Below are 12,994 nucleotides of genomic sequence, written 5' to 3'. Positions count from 1 at the left end.
TTCGTCTTCGTCGGAAGATAATGGATCCGGTATCTTCTCATCATCCCGAATATCATCACCACTCTCTCCATCACTTACATTTTCTTCTTCTCTCGCGACATCTCCAAAATGTTGTGATAAGTCCTCACAGTTCTCTTCTTCCACGTCTAATCCATTTTCTCCATTCTCTTCTACTTGATTTTCTTCAACCTCATCCTCTTCGTTATCACCACCATCTCCTTCTCCATCATATCGGTCAACATCCTCATCATGACAGTCTCTCTCAGTGTCAGGTCGAGGTTCGTTGCGTCTCTCCTCTGCGGTGATTCGTTCAAGCTCACGACCTTTCCCTGCATCGTGCTCCTCTTCAATTGTTTCACTCGATGTAGCTTTCTTCTTACGACGTTTATGATCAAGCTTCTTCGGCCTCTCCATCTGTTTTCTTCAAATAGTCAAGAGTTAAGCTTGTTTCCCGTGTAGTAATCTATGGATTTAGGTGAATGATATTGGGAATTAGGGTTTATTATCGATGGAGAAAAAGAGAAGACGACGAGTTTTTTTTTTTATGATAGAGTAAAACTCATCGTTTATTAATTAACGGAAGTTTATAAAAAGTTAACAGTTGACTTGGGGATGCTTAAAACGACAGAGTCAAACATAAGTTTATGATTATTTTGGAATTTTTTTTAAAGTTTGAGAATATTTTGGTTTACTTAAAAGTTGAGGCTTTTTTTAGCTTATTTTGTTAAGTTTGGGATTTTATTGACGTTTTTCCCGTAAAAAAAGTGTTCGAAAGTTACATTTTTTTAGGAGTAAAAAACTAAAAAATAGATGAGTGGTTGAACCGAGCAGTTGCCGGTTAAACATAAACCAACCTATTGAATACATCCGCCGGTTAGTTTTAAAACAACGTAAAACCTCAAACACGAAAGAAGCGTGTTAATTGCTGCTAGTCTACCTTGAAGAGATTCCTTCCTCATCGTCCTTCAAACTTCAAAGCATCGTTCTTCAAATCTGTGAACGACGCATTAGATTGATGATTATTAGTGATTCGTATTAGCGGTTCGTGATTTACTACGCAGCTCGTTCAGATTTCGGAACCTCAAGTGATTGTCTACTCATTTGACTTTCTCCACATTTTGCCATCCAGTTGTTCGATGATATTCCCCTGTAAAATGATTGTATGTGTACTTTCTGTTCCAGGTTTTGATTTTACGATGTCAAGTTGAAGACTTTACATCCAATCAGAATCTCTGGAGTTGCCTAATGGCATTTCGTTTGACTCATTTGCGAAAACCTCTTGCTTACTCTCGCTCTCGCATCCCCTTTTCTCGGCAAGTCTCTTCCTTTGAAGCTGTTGAGAAGGCTATCAAATGCGCCGTCGAAACAAAAGAGTATCTCCAGATCCCTCATCTCGTTGTCTCGCTCAAAGAGCCTTACCAGAACTCAAAGCTCTTCTCTTTCCTCTCTGCTTTCCATCATCACCATAGAATCAGAGTCATTGACGAAATCCTCCAGAGTTTCGTGCCCGTGAGGCCTCGTTCTCTCCCCAAGATTGTCTACTCTAGCCTCCTCACTTACTGCCTTCAGAGCTCAGATCCACTTCCTTTGTCCTTTGCGATTTTACAGCGCACTCTTCGTTCTGGCTGTCTTCCTAATACTCAGACTCACCTCCTTCTGTCTGACGCTTGGCTCGAACGGCGAGGAAGAGGATCTCAGTCTGTTGTGGAGATTATTAATGAGATGAAGTTGATTGGGTATAGTCCTGACACTGGAACCTGCAATTACTTAGTGTCATCACTCTGTGCTGTTGATAAGTTGGATGAAGCGGTTAGAGTTGTTGAGGAAATGGGTGGAGCTGGTTGTATACCTGATATAGAAAGTTACGGTGCGGTGATTAATTCAATGTGTTTGGCTAGAAAGACCAGCGATGTGGTGAAGATTGTCAAGGAGATGGTGAGCAAAGCTGGAATATCTCCGCGGAAAGGGATGCTGACAAAAGTGGTAGCAGCGTTGAGAGCCAACAGGGAAATCTGGAAAGCCATTGAGATGATTGAGTTTGTCGAAAGCCGAGATTACCCTGTGGAATTTGAGACTTACGAGGTGTTGGTCGAGGGTTGCTTGGAGGTTAGGGAATACATTTTGGCAGGGAAGATGGTGATGAGAATGACTGATAAAGGGTTCATACCGTATATCAAGGTTAGGCAAAAAGTGGTCGAGCGTCTGATTAGCATTGGTGAATGGAAGCTTGCTTGTATCGTTAGACAAAGGCTTGCGGAACTGAAGTCTTAGGTACTTCATGTACTCATCAGATTGGTGTTCAAATTTTGTAAGAGTAGCTACTGTTACGATACAGGAATGAAATTCATACCCTGTACTTGGGAATATTTTGTTGTTTCTTGTAAAACAGATTTTGTTTAATAGCAGTGATCCGTTTGTCTCCATATCTTTTATATATTGTGCGCTCCATCATCCGCAAGCTCCTTAAAGCTGTTGTGGAGTATCTGTAGTTTCATGTGAGCATATAACCTTGTGGAAAAAATGTGATGCATGAGAACCTTGTTTTGTTCAATTATCAGTAGTCTCAACGCCAACCTTAGTGTTATAAGAAGCAGGTTCTCAATCAGGATGCTTCTAGGAGAGAGTATCAATGGTTCAAGCGAATCTTGTGTGCTTAAATAAGAAGGTATTATATCAAGGCTAAACACATGTTTCTATTATAATCACATCTTATCTTTGAAATCTTGTAAACAGTACCCTGGTTCTCAATTATCTCTAGTATTTTATTTCACAATCGTAATTATTTTAGCTGCGCTATTGCAGATTGTCATACAGAGAGCATTTTCATATTAATTCTATGTTAACGAAATAGAAAAGGCTCTCTGAATCGTCTGGAGATTCGTGGACTCACTGCAGGGGATAGCTTGCAAGCATAGCAATACCACATTTACCCGTTTCTTTACGATAACCACGTTCCATTCGTATGTAGCCTTCTTCACCCCAACCAGTTCCCCATGTATTCTTTACGATCCAATACTTTTCGCCCGCTTCTTCTCCATATCCAACAACAGTCACTGCATGGTTGAGACTTGATCCACAGTAACCTGTGAAAACACCAGAAGAGTAGAACTGAAAGATGAACCCATCAGCGTCGATTCCAACTGATACTGGTTGCTGAGCAGCAGCGACTTCTAGGCTCGCCTCGTTCGGGGCTACCTTTTCGTATCCTATAATCGTAACGACCTTATTTTGGGATTTTTCTTGGTCGCAGCCGGTACCATCTGTGGCTGTGTATGGGTAGTCGTCCAGGGCGACGAGTCCACCATTGGCTATGAGGTATTCATAGGCCGTTTCCATTAATCCACCGCTACAGCCTTTGTTGTAACTTCCGGTGTCGCAATCTATGAGTTGTTGTTCTGAGAGAGGTATTAAATTCCCTGTTTTTATCTTGGTGATGCCTTCAATAGCTGCAACTGTAGCGAAAGCCCAGCAACCTCCTGTACAAAATGCAATGAGATTGTCAACAGTTGTGTTATGAATGTTATCTTGAGAATGGAATTGTAAGAGCATAATGTCATACCGCATCTTCCTTGATCTCTGATGGGAGTCACAGCACCTTCTTTCCTCCAGTCGACAGCGTCCGGAACATTGCCTGATGGGTCACAACTATGGTTGCTGCTGTGTAACCTCAAGGAAGACGTGTTCAACCCGAGGAAATGGGCCTTAAACTCGGAGTTGGTCATGTCCGCAAATCTGTTCTCCGCTAACTTAAAGGGCAAGTGGAGGGAGTTGATGTAGTCAATGAACTGGAGATTAGACTGGAATATCCCAAACCTGAACATCCACTCATCCTTTCCTCCATATGATTTTCCGTGGTATTGAAGCCACTTCCCAAACAGCTTCTTCAGGGTGTTGTGTGGGTTGTACACTGAAGAACTGACGGAACTCAGCCTTGACGCTGTCAGCACAAAGCAAATCAAAACGATGAGGGTCAGGTTAGAATTTCTAAGTTCATTCAGCATCTTTGTTTGTTTTGGAGTTTGGAAAATGAGTTTGGTTTCTGGTATATAAGCCTCGGTCCCGTGGCTGCTCTCTTTGTCACAGGTTTAGCGTTTTGTTGCAGTTTCAATGAAACAAGTTTTCTTCTGTCTCACCCCTGATAATATGCAGAGATACGTAGGTTTAAGGGTTTGTCATAGAATTTGGTTTCTTTTGGTCTAGTTACAATACAAAGTTGCATTTTTTTTTTTTTTTTTTGGATACAGCCTATAATTTTTTTCATTCATCTTACGGATACGGTTTCTGTTGTGGAATCATGAGAGATCTAGTAGCGTATCTTCTTCGTTTTTCAAGAAAATCTGATTTACAGAAGATATACTTTTTCCATGGAAACTGAAATTTTCTCTTCTTTACAATTTGCAGGATGCTCCTGGAGCACTGGTACACTATGTGGCTGACAATTCATGGCCTCTTTCTTTGTCATTTCTCTGGATAAAATACAAATTTCGACCCAAGTGGGTTCAGCTTCTTGAGCTTCGGAAAAACATGCTGTTGGAAAAAATTTCAAGCCAAGTGGGGGAAGTTTGAGGCTGCCATGTCTTTTAACGTTCAAGAAGTTATCGTACAGGTACTTAATACTTTGTTGTAGCACTTGTAAATGTTACCACTATATTCCTAGTTAGTTTTGACACTTAGTTTTCGTTGTCGTTAAAGATGCTGCGAATATGTGGTTGGAATCAAGTTCATGACAGTGCCTCTTGAAGCCTCCTTAGGTTCCTGAAAAATGATTGCGTCCCTTCAGATGTGACATGAATATGCACTTACTCGTTCCTTCAGAAAGAGAAGAGAGAGATACTGTTCAGTAAGAATACTGTGGGTGATTCTCTTATAGTATCAGAAAGGCTCATCAAATGTTGAACTAATTGTTCTTCTGGACAGATGTGTTTCGGCTCGGTTAAACCGAATCAGGTTAGACAGAGACATTGATAAAAATTTCCCTTTAATTAATTTAATTTCTGTGTAACTAACAGTACATGATTTAAGCGTTGATTTAACCGTCAATACCATCAATGTTATACCTTGAAAGTTGCCTAACTCTTTATATTTTATCCTTTAAACTGTTGTAACATGCGTACACTTAACAAAGACTTAAAAATCGGCACTATATATGTGAAGGGCCATGCATTAAGGACCAATTCCTTCACACCAAAGGAGCAATGTTACCATCCAAAAAAAGCAGGGGAAAAAACTAAAGGCAAGCATGTTGGGAGGCATAGCCAAGAGGTGGAAAGTGCTAAGCGGCCAAAACAAATGGAAAGGCCTCCTTGACCCACTTGACCCTGATCTTCGTCGCTACATCATTCACTACGGCGAGATGGCTCAGGTTGGTTACGACGCCTTTAACTGGGACCGTAAGTCCTTATACGCCGGTGATTGTTATTACTCTAAGAGCCAAATCTTCGCTCGAACTGGCTACCTTAAAGCCAACCCTTTCAGGTATTATCACTTCCCACAAAAATCCAAAATGTTTCATTCATCTTTGTTTTCTACCATCCAAAATGTCACATTCTTAGGTACAATGTGACCAAGTACATCTACGCGACGGCTTCTTTAAATCTACCAATCTGTTTCATCGTCAAGTCTTTGTCCAAGGAAGCCTCGCGCGTGCAGACTAACTGGATTGGTTACGTAGCCGTGGCTACAGACGAGGGCAAGGCGCTGTTGGGGAGGAGAGACATTGTTGTAGCTTGGAGAGGAACTCTTCAGCCGTATGAATGGGCTAACGACTTCGATTTCCCACTTGAGTCAGGTGTCAAAGTTTTCCCTGTAATCGACTCCAAGATCGTGCCTCGTATTGGAAGTGGCTGGCTCGATGTCTACACCTCTTCTGACGCTAAGTCGCCTTATGACACGACTAGCGCACGAGAACAGGTCTTCACAGCAACCTTTCTTCCACTTCTCTCGTCCTCTCTATTAATGACACTGTGTCTTGGTTTTTTTGGTTTCAGGTACAAGGAGAGCTCAAGAGATTGCTAGATGTTTACAAGAACGAAGAAGTGAGCATCACTTTCACAGGCCATAGCTTGGGCGGAGTAATGTCAACTCTAGCAGCTGCAGATCTTGTCAATGGCAAGAAAAACACGATCAGTTCAGGTCTTGAAAGAAAGCAAGTTCCCATCACAGTCTTTGCTTTCGGGTGTCCTCGGATTGGGGACCAAGACTTCGTGAAAATCGTCGACTCACTCAAACAACTGAACATCCTGAGAATAGTCAATGTTCCGGATGTGGCACCACACTATCCACTCTTGCTGTATGCAGAAGTAGGCCAGGAGCTCCAGATCAATACGTTGAACTCCACTTACCTGAAAAGGTCTCTGAACTTTAGGAACTACCATAACCTGGAGATATACCTGCACGGCATGGCGGGGATGCAAGACAAAGCGGGGCTGTTTAAGCTGGTGATTGGTCGGGATATTTCATTGGTCAACAAAGGTTTAGATGCTCTGAAAGACGAGTTCTTAGTGCCCAGTACCTGGAGGTGTCTTGCAAACAAAGGGATGGTTCAAAAGGATGATGGCACATGGCAGCTGGATGTCCACAGGAAAGATCATGATGATGATTGACCCCTCAAACTAGAAACCGGCTATACGAGTTTAGTTGCAAAAACTTATAAAATGTTCCACACAATATGTTTGTTTGTACACCTAATTTTTCTAGTTTAGTGTGTTCATCTCGTAGATAAATCCTGTATTTCTCAACTTAAAATTACGTTACATCGTTATAGAAAAGTCCACAGCTCTCTCTTTAATTAGGCAAAAATAATTGTTATGCTGTAGATTGACTCCTGTGGTAATTTTAACTAACATATCCAGTGCAAACTTGTGCACACTGTAAATCTACGTTAGATAGAGCCAGAACGATACTTTAGAAGCAACGAGAAAAAGAATGTCACAAGCTTACAAATACACTAGTCATCAAGAATCTGTTGTGATGATATTTTCTGATTCAAAAGCCCTGACTAAAACAAACATGAACCTAGTCAACCAAACTAATCTGCTCAAGACCAGAACAGAGAGAGGCAAAGATATACAAAAGTGCCGAAACAGACCAGACCAACCCTCCTACGGTTACATCTAAAAGTAGAGATAGCCACATCATCCTACCAATTCTAAAAACCAAAATCAAAAATATATTTATTCTACGAATACAATACAATCTTTCCTTCCAAACCCAACTACTGTATAATATTTCTGCCTCAAGCCTGTACGTCACATCATCCTTAGCCTCTCATATGCTCTTCTAACGCTATCTTCCCCATCTTTTTAAACGCCCTGTTTCACCATGCATTAAAGTAAAACCATCAGATTTGGTTATATGATCGGAAACCCTCAGGCATAAAGCCATAAGCAAGCAAACATTATCAACTAACTAGTAACTACCCCCCAATATGGACCAGATGTGAACCAGAGCAATCACATACAAAAATGTTAGAACAATGCCAAAATAGAGAAAAGGAAGATACCGTTGAAAAGATTCCATTAACACATGTGCTATCCAGGAAACACATGTACCTTACATTTTTGTCAACACCAAATCTCTTGTCCAGTCTCTAAGTCTGATCTGATCCAGATGACGAAGAGCTATCGCTGTCCGAATCTGCAGACCAAACACAGAGGGGGTTTAGTCACAAAAAATCAAAACAGCACCAAGGTAATATATTAGATAGATAACTCAAAGAAAAGCATGTACCACTAGAAGAGCTGGAACTACTGGAGGAGCTGCTTGAACTACTTGATCTGCTTGTCTCATTGTTTTGCTTCTCCACTTGAGAAGGTAATGGTGTAGGGAGTGTCTTTTTAGCTGATAAGAAAACGCAGAAAGAATTATAATCCCAAGTAGTTCACACCAAACAAAGGGAAGTGGTAACACAAAATGGCTGGCTCTGCAAAATTACCTGTGTTTCCACCCTCCCTAGAAAACTCACATGCCACTGGTGCTGGAGCCTGCAATAAAGGAATATATATATATGAAGATGAGCATACAAATTAATTAAAAAGGACAAAGGAGTTGAATTCTCAGGCGATCTACAAATACCATATGTTGTTGGCCATTCCTCTCGGCCTCTGCTCTAGCTTGATTCGCTAGCTCGGCTTTTCTCTTTTTCTTGCTCAAACCCTTTTTGTAGTTGATTACAAATCTGTCCAACTCCCACAGGGTCTCCGGATCAACACTATCTATATCGACTTCAATTTCTTCATCCTGTAGCTTCACAGCAGTGTTCCTCTTGTTCACAATTTGCACAATTGCATCTAGTTTGTCTGGAGGCAGATTCTGCAAATGGCCACTAAGCTTCTGCTTCTCTTCATACGTCATATCCCTTTTATTTGGTTCGTTTGCCTTTGGCTTCTTCAGAGCAGGTGTCCTTCCAGAAGGTGTTGTGCTGATCGGTGTTCTGCCAGGCGTTGTTGTTGGCTTTGGATGATGACTACTCCAGTCTGCTCTATCTATTGTATTCCTCACATTAATAGGTGGTGGTGGCATCGTAGGACCCAGTCTAGACCTCATTGCAGAAGCTGGAAGATTCATCTCATAACTAGTGAGAAATCTCATTTGACGATTATAGTCTGCCTCTATGACAGCCCATCTCTCCTCAAACATCTGTAATAGCACTTGCGCCATGATATGGACATCCTGTCCCGGTGGATTGTAAGTCATGGCATTGTGGAAAGTAAGTCTAACATCCTCTGCAAATTCTCTTGGTGACTCGTACACATTTCTTGTTAATGCAGACTTTACAGTTCCCAAATCCATAGGGTGCTCGATAATCGTAAAGTAATCATGCAAACCTAGAGCCTTCACATCTACAGGAGCATTGAACACCCAACCATGCTTATGCTTCATCAGCCTTTCAAGTAGAGCACTGCAACTCTTGAAAACTTTAGACCCTGCACCCAAACCATGACCAACCTCCCCTCCGTGCTTCTTTGCATTTGATTTTGACTTTGATTTCTTGTTACTCTCTGTGGGTGGCAACTTGTCACCAAGTAAGAACTCTGAAGTTCTATAAAACTGATTTGCCTTGGGTGTTCTTTTCTCTTTCTCCACATGCTCACTGAACCCCTGAGTATTCTCTAACACGGATATACTTAGTTGATTTAAAGGCCTTGGTGTTCTGATGACCTCACGAGGAAGTCCAGCTGACGAAAAACCTGAGAGAATCCTTCCTCCTCCGTTAGTAATACCAGTGTTAGCCAAGAGACGAGAGTCGTCATACGCACCAATCTCGCCGCCCTCTTTATCCTCTATCTTCTTTACCAGACCTCTGACCACGTTAAGCTGATCTTCAAGCGTCTTCCTAATCTCCTCTTTCTGTTGCTTCGATTTGGAGGCAACGTGTATCTTTACGCGTCCATCTACGTCCTCCTCCATTGGCATGCTGTCACCAGCAGAATCAGAGGTAACCCCTGCTGGCTGTTGGGCATCTCTTTCAGGAAGGTTTTCAGGATGACCTTCTTTTACTCCATCCACCACGTTTTCAGAAGACACTTCAATGGGATTCTTGTCAACAACATTGATATCTTCCACGGATAGAGTTTGAGAATGAGCTTCAATAGCCTTCTTGTCAACAACCACGGTAGTAACATCTTCTTCTCGTGCAAGGCTTTCAGAAGGTTCCTTTATAGAGTTCTCATCGACAACCACTGTATTGACATCGTCTACAATAGTATTCGCATCATCCTGAACCAAAGGACCTGGTACAGTTTGAATAACGCTCTTATCAGCAGCGGCCAAACTGGCATCATCATCATCACGAAATGCTTCCACGAGAGGCTTATCAATCACTTTAGCTACACTGGCCCCAGCGTCGTCCCGCGACTTGGTCTCAAGAGCAGTCTTTTCTACAGCTATAGGATCCGAAGACTCTCGAGCTAGAGTTTCGGGAGGATTCACACGACGATTGTTTGCTTTCCTAATTTCATCGGCGGCAAAGGCGAAGAAAGGCGACTGTTTACTCTGACCTTTACCTTTCCTCGTGTAAACTCTAATGCTCTGCTTCTCTCTTCCTCCATCGTCAACAGGCTCCGAAGCCATATAAAAAAAAAAAAAAAAACTAAATTTGAGGCCTTTCTTCACATCTCTGGGTTAAATCTAGCAGAAACCCAAGGGACAATATCATCCACCATGAGGAACCCTAATTTCAAGACGAAACCTTCGTTCAATCGGTTCTGAGAGCGTGCAGAGTTTGATACTGGGAAAGGTTAGGTTCGACGCAACGAGGGGATAAGAATCGCAGAGTGACCTGGGTTTAGGTTTTTTTGATGAGAACGGAGACAATTAGGTCAATTGAATCTATGTGCTTCGAGATCGACTCAAACCTTGAGGAATAGAAAGAAAAAAACAAAGAGAATCTGAGTGAAGAAACGAAACCAGAGGGAGAAGAGTTGAATCGGAGAAAGCTTACCTGCGATTTTGGGATAGAGAAGGCGCCGCCGAGTGAGAGAGAGAGAGAGGAAGAACAACCCGCGTTTGGATTTGCTTTTTCGTACCCGACCCGGAGCTTTCTACGGTTGGGCCGATATCAAATCAATTCGGCTTTTTACCCGAAAAGAAAAAAAAAACTCATCGTATATAAAAAGAAAAAGAAACAAAAAAAAAAAAGATAAAACGATCAAAAAAATGATTGTTTGCTATATGTTAAGAATAGACCACCATACACATTTGAATAAAACTACGTAACATTCATGAATTGCTATGTGTTGTGTTGCAAACACAATCGACATAATTTTCAATAGTTTTCGTCTGATGAAAGTTAGATAACCGAACTCTTAAAAACAGACATTTATATACAAAATAAATATATAGATCAAGTATTCAAATGCAATGTTATACAATCGAGATATGTGAAAATATGTCAAAACTTCATTAGAAATCGACGGCTTCCAAATCTAACATTTTTTTAGCTACCAGAATTAGGTTGATGGTGTAAGAAACATAATACATAGTCATTTAGGAAACAAAAATTCATATGAATCATATTAGATCGTGTAGTTTTTGATACGTTAGATTTGTCCATACATGGTGTTTCTTTCGTTTAGCTAACAACCATTTTTCTACAACAATTATATATATATACTTTTCATAAATTATGCTTTAAATAGATTCTTAATCTTCCAATAAAACATTTTCATTTATGACTAAATTCTTTCTTCTTTTTGTTACATTATGATTAAATTCCATACTCAAATCTTGATATGTTTTGGATATGTTTTGTCAATTTCAAATATTGTAAATCATTTTTTGTGGTGTAAAAATATTGTGAATCATCAAATAATACTAGTGCAGACATAAACCGAGAAACTCTTCATAACTTGCATTAATAACTTTTAATATCTTTAATTTAGTTATAAGATTTATGATGAAGAGTAACTCATGCATGCGCAGTACTCTTTTCCATTCTCCATAACAACTAGCCATTATAGAAAAAAGAATATCACAAGACGCAGTGAAGCTTAAATGTTACTAGAGAGTGTAAACAGCAACGCGTCAATGGAAAGAGACATAATTTATAACATAAGAGTATCACATATGTTTATAGATCAAACAAGCTGTTGGTCACACATCTTTCATATTAGAAGATTAGAGCTTGAATGTTTATAAGTCGGTGTCAGTGAAACACTACAGGGTTACAGTTTAGTTCAAAAAAGTTCTAGTAGTATTAAAACCTCTCCCGACAAAACTAACTGCAGAATTCTGTTTGTCTCCTCTTCGTTAATGATGCCTTGGGTCAGGACCACCGGGGCTGAGTCGCTTCGAGTCAAGACCATTGCCAAGGATCTTCCCTTCGCCTTCTAGTCTTGCATTCAGCTCTTTTAGCCTCTCAGAAAGCTCTCGTCTAATCTTCATCACACGGCTTGAACCGGAAAGTCGCTCTTTTGAGAGCAAAGATCGACACTGGTGCACTGAGGTCAATTCGAATAGTAGAAGCAAAACGAAGCAAACCCATATCTTGACACTTGCCATAGTATATGATGACTCTCTCTTCTTCTTTTTTAATAAAGCTAATTAAGGTGTATATATATAGTCTTTGAAGTGTTAATGCTATTGATTGATCACTGTAATAGACGCTAGCATCCATGGGTTTATATAGTTGAGGACCTAAGGCTGTTAAGCTATAGCTTTAGTGCTGAGACACCTAGATTTATGAAGAAATTATATTTGTAGTAGCTACTAATTAAGTTGGAATCTAGTCAGATATACATAGTCTAGATCTTAATTACATGGCTTGCATGCATTTCCATCATTTGATATTTTCTCAAATGTTAACAAGTGACGAAGTGTATGTTTCTGTACCAATCTTGTTATGTCGACGTGATATAATATGATAACATAGTTTCGTAAGGAAATTTGGTATGTCAAGTTGTCAAACTAAGTAACTATTTTTTTTCATATTGGGCGACACCGATAAAAATAGAAAGTTGGAGAGCATATAACAATATATATCTTCTTTATATATAAAATACATTTTCTCTCGGGACGTGACACGTGTCATGTTCTTCAAAGTGCACTGTTTCATTTATTTTTTTTAAATCGGTTGGGCTTATATTTATATTTGGTGTGTGTTTACTTAAATAAGTCCAGTCTGATAAATCATATTTGAAACGCGTCGTTTCTTGATTCTCTAGTTTCATTGCTCTCTCTTCTCGGCCTCTAGGGTTTCAATCGAATTTTTCATCTTCTTCCTACTGATCCAGAAATCCATCAGTTACCGATTCATTCTTATTAAATTTCTTCTTAAATCCATCGATCTATCTTCAATTCCACCTTTTCTCTTCGAAGGCGGTCGAGGTTCGACTATAAAAAGGTTAGCATCCCTCCACTCTAAATCGTCCTATCAACCCTGAGGATTAGGTTATCATAACCTCGATTGTTTTGACTTTCATGTTTTGAAGGTTTCGTTCATATCTGAAAAGAAGGAAATCGTAATTCTGGTCTTGATCTAAATTCATATATATAT

General features: G+C 40.2%; 6 protein-coding genes across 11 annotated transcripts in view; 2 read left to right on the top strand and 4 right to left on the bottom strand.

Annotated features, from left to right (window-relative positions):
* The window catches only part of LOC106344255 (protein transport protein SEC7-like), a 1,702-nt gene extending 1,288 nt beyond the window's left edge, over positions 1 to 414 (bottom strand). The window contains exon 1 of the mRNA XM_013783664.1: positions 79 to 414. Within this exon, the coding sequence (XP_013639118.1) occupies positions 79 to 414 (336 nt within the window). The remainder of the gene's footprint in view (positions 1 to 78) is intronic.
* A 515-nt stretch (positions 415 to 929) lies between these two features.
* LOC106292812 (pentatricopeptide repeat-containing protein At1g06270) lies at positions 930 to 2,421 on the top strand. Of its 2 annotated transcripts, none has more exons than XM_013728467.1 (2): positions 930 to 1,041; positions 1,183 to 2,421. In XM_013728467.1, the coding sequence occupies exon 2, from the start codon at positions 1,246 to 1,248 to the stop codon at positions 2,269 to 2,271; it is 1,026 nt and encodes a 341-aa protein (XP_013583921.1). In that variant the 5' UTR covers positions 930 to 1,041; positions 1,183 to 1,245; the 3' UTR covers positions 2,272 to 2,421. The 2 variants fall into 2 exon arrangements, with proteins under 2 accessions (XP_013583921.1, XP_013583920.1); XM_013728466.1 differs by having other exon boundaries at positions 930 to 1,085.
* A 320-nt stretch (positions 2,422 to 2,741) lies between these two features.
* On the bottom strand, positions 2,742 to 4,030 carry LOC106293747 (ervatamin-B-like). Its single transcript, XM_013729396.1, has 2 exons — positions 3,560 to 4,030; positions 2,742 to 3,476 (listed from the first exon to the last, which is right to left on the bottom strand). The coding sequence occupies exons 1-2, from the start codon at positions 3,999 to 4,001 to the stop codon at positions 2,887 to 2,889; spliced, it is 1,032 nt and encodes a 343-aa protein (XP_013584850.1). The 5' UTR covers positions 4,002 to 4,030; the 3' UTR covers positions 2,742 to 2,886.
* An 836-nt stretch (positions 4,031 to 4,866) lies between these two features.
* On the top strand, positions 4,867 to 6,828 carry LOC106295107 (phospholipase A1-IIalpha). Of its 2 annotated transcripts, XM_013730896.1 has the most exons (4): positions 4,867 to 4,947; positions 5,155 to 5,475; positions 5,553 to 5,910; positions 5,988 to 6,828. In XM_013730896.1, exons 2-4 carry the CDS (start codon positions 5,240 to 5,242, stop codon positions 6,600 to 6,602), a joined length of 1,209 nt encoding a protein of 402 aa, XP_013586350.1. In that variant the 5' UTR covers positions 4,867 to 4,947; positions 5,155 to 5,239; the 3' UTR covers positions 6,603 to 6,828. The 2 variants fall into 2 exon arrangements, with proteins under 2 accessions (XP_013586350.1, XP_013586349.1); XM_013730895.1 differs by lacking the exon at positions 4,867 to 4,947 and having other exon boundaries at positions 5,114 to 5,475.
* Positions 6,829 to 6,925: 97 nt separating this feature from the next.
* On the bottom strand, positions 6,926 to 10,553 carry LOC106295106 (transcription factor GTE4-like). Of its 4 annotated transcripts, none has more exons than XR_001260968.1 (6): positions 10,442 to 10,553; positions 8,074 to 10,355; positions 7,934 to 7,982; positions 7,729 to 7,839; positions 7,502 to 7,635; positions 6,926 to 7,318 (listed from the first exon to the last, which is right to left on the bottom strand). XR_001260968.1 is itself a non-coding variant. In XM_013730893.1 (6 exons), exons 2-5 carry the CDS (start codon positions 10,069 to 10,071, stop codon positions 7,589 to 7,591), a joined length of 2,205 nt encoding a protein of 734 aa, XP_013586347.1. In that variant the 5' UTR covers positions 10,072 to 10,355; positions 10,442 to 10,553; the 3' UTR covers positions 6,926 to 7,310; positions 7,551 to 7,588. The 4 variants fall into 4 exon arrangements, 2 of the variants coding, with proteins under 2 accessions (XP_013586347.1, XP_013586348.1); XR_001260967.1 differs by having other exon boundaries at positions 6,926 to 7,310; XM_013730893.1 differs by having other exon boundaries at positions 6,926 to 7,310; positions 7,551 to 7,635.
* Positions 10,554 to 11,594: 1,041 nt separating this feature from the next.
* LOC106294212 (CLAVATA3/ESR (CLE)-related protein 3) lies at positions 11,595 to 12,071 on the bottom strand. Its single transcript, XM_013729792.1, has one exon. It carries the CDS (start codon positions 11,998 to 12,000, stop codon positions 11,749 to 11,751), a length of 252 nt encoding a protein of 83 aa, XP_013585246.1. The 5' UTR covers positions 12,001 to 12,071; the 3' UTR covers positions 11,595 to 11,748.
* Positions 12,072 to 12,994: the final 923 nt, after the last annotated feature.

Source organism: Brassica oleracea, chromosome C5, assembly GCF_000695525.1.
Source record: "Brassica oleracea var. oleracea cultivar TO1000 chromosome C5, BOL, whole genome shotgun sequence".
In the NCBI taxonomy this organism is placed as follows: domain Eukaryota; kingdom Viridiplantae; phylum Streptophyta; class Magnoliopsida; order Brassicales; family Brassicaceae; genus Brassica; species Brassica oleracea.
The sequence above is the reverse complement of the archived record's forward strand: the minus strand, read 5'-3'. Positions and strand labels throughout refer to the sequence as shown.

Excerpts from the sequence above, each read along its gene's own strand:
- LOC106295106 (XM_013730893.1), bottom strand. The coding sequence starts at position 10,071 with ATGGCTTCGGAGCCTGTTGACGATGGAGGAAGAGAGAAGCAGAGCATT. Across the intron at positions 7,983-8,073 it reads GGAATGGCCAACAACATATG|GCTCCAGCACCAGTGGCATG; the intron begins GTATTTGTAGAT and ends CCTTTATTGCAG. Across the intron at positions 7,636-7,728 it reads TAGTTCCAGCTCTTCTAGTG|ATTCGGACAGCGATAGCTCT; the intron begins GTACATGCTTTT and ends TTTGGTCTGCAG.
- LOC106295107 (XM_013730896.1), top strand. The coding sequence starts at position 5,240 with ATGTTGGGAGGCATAGCCAAGAGGTGGAAAGTGCTAAGCGGCCAAAAC. Across the intron at positions 5,476-5,552 it reads CTTAAAGCCAACCCTTTCAG|GTACAATGTGACCAAGTACA; the intron begins GTATTATCACTT and ends TCACATTCTTAG. Across the intron at positions 5,911-5,987 it reads CGACTAGCGCACGAGAACAG|GTACAAGGAGAGCTCAAGAG; the intron begins GTCTTCACAGCA and ends TTTTGGTTTCAG.
- LOC106293747 (XM_013729396.1), bottom strand. The coding sequence starts at position 4,001 with ATGCTGAATGAACTTAGAAATTCTAACCTGACCCTCATCGTTTTGATT. Across the intron at positions 3,477-3,559 it reads CAGAGATCAAGGAAGATGCG|GAGGTTGCTGGGCTTTCGCT; the intron begins GTATGACATTAT and ends CATTTTGTACAG.
- LOC106292812 (XM_013728467.1), top strand. The coding sequence starts at position 1,246 with ATGGCATTTCGTTTGACTCATTTGCGAAAACCTCTTGCTTACTCTCGC.
- LOC106294212 (XM_013729792.1), bottom strand. The coding sequence starts at position 12,000 with ATGGCAAGTGTCAAGATATGGGTTTGCTTCGTTTTGCTTCTACTATTC.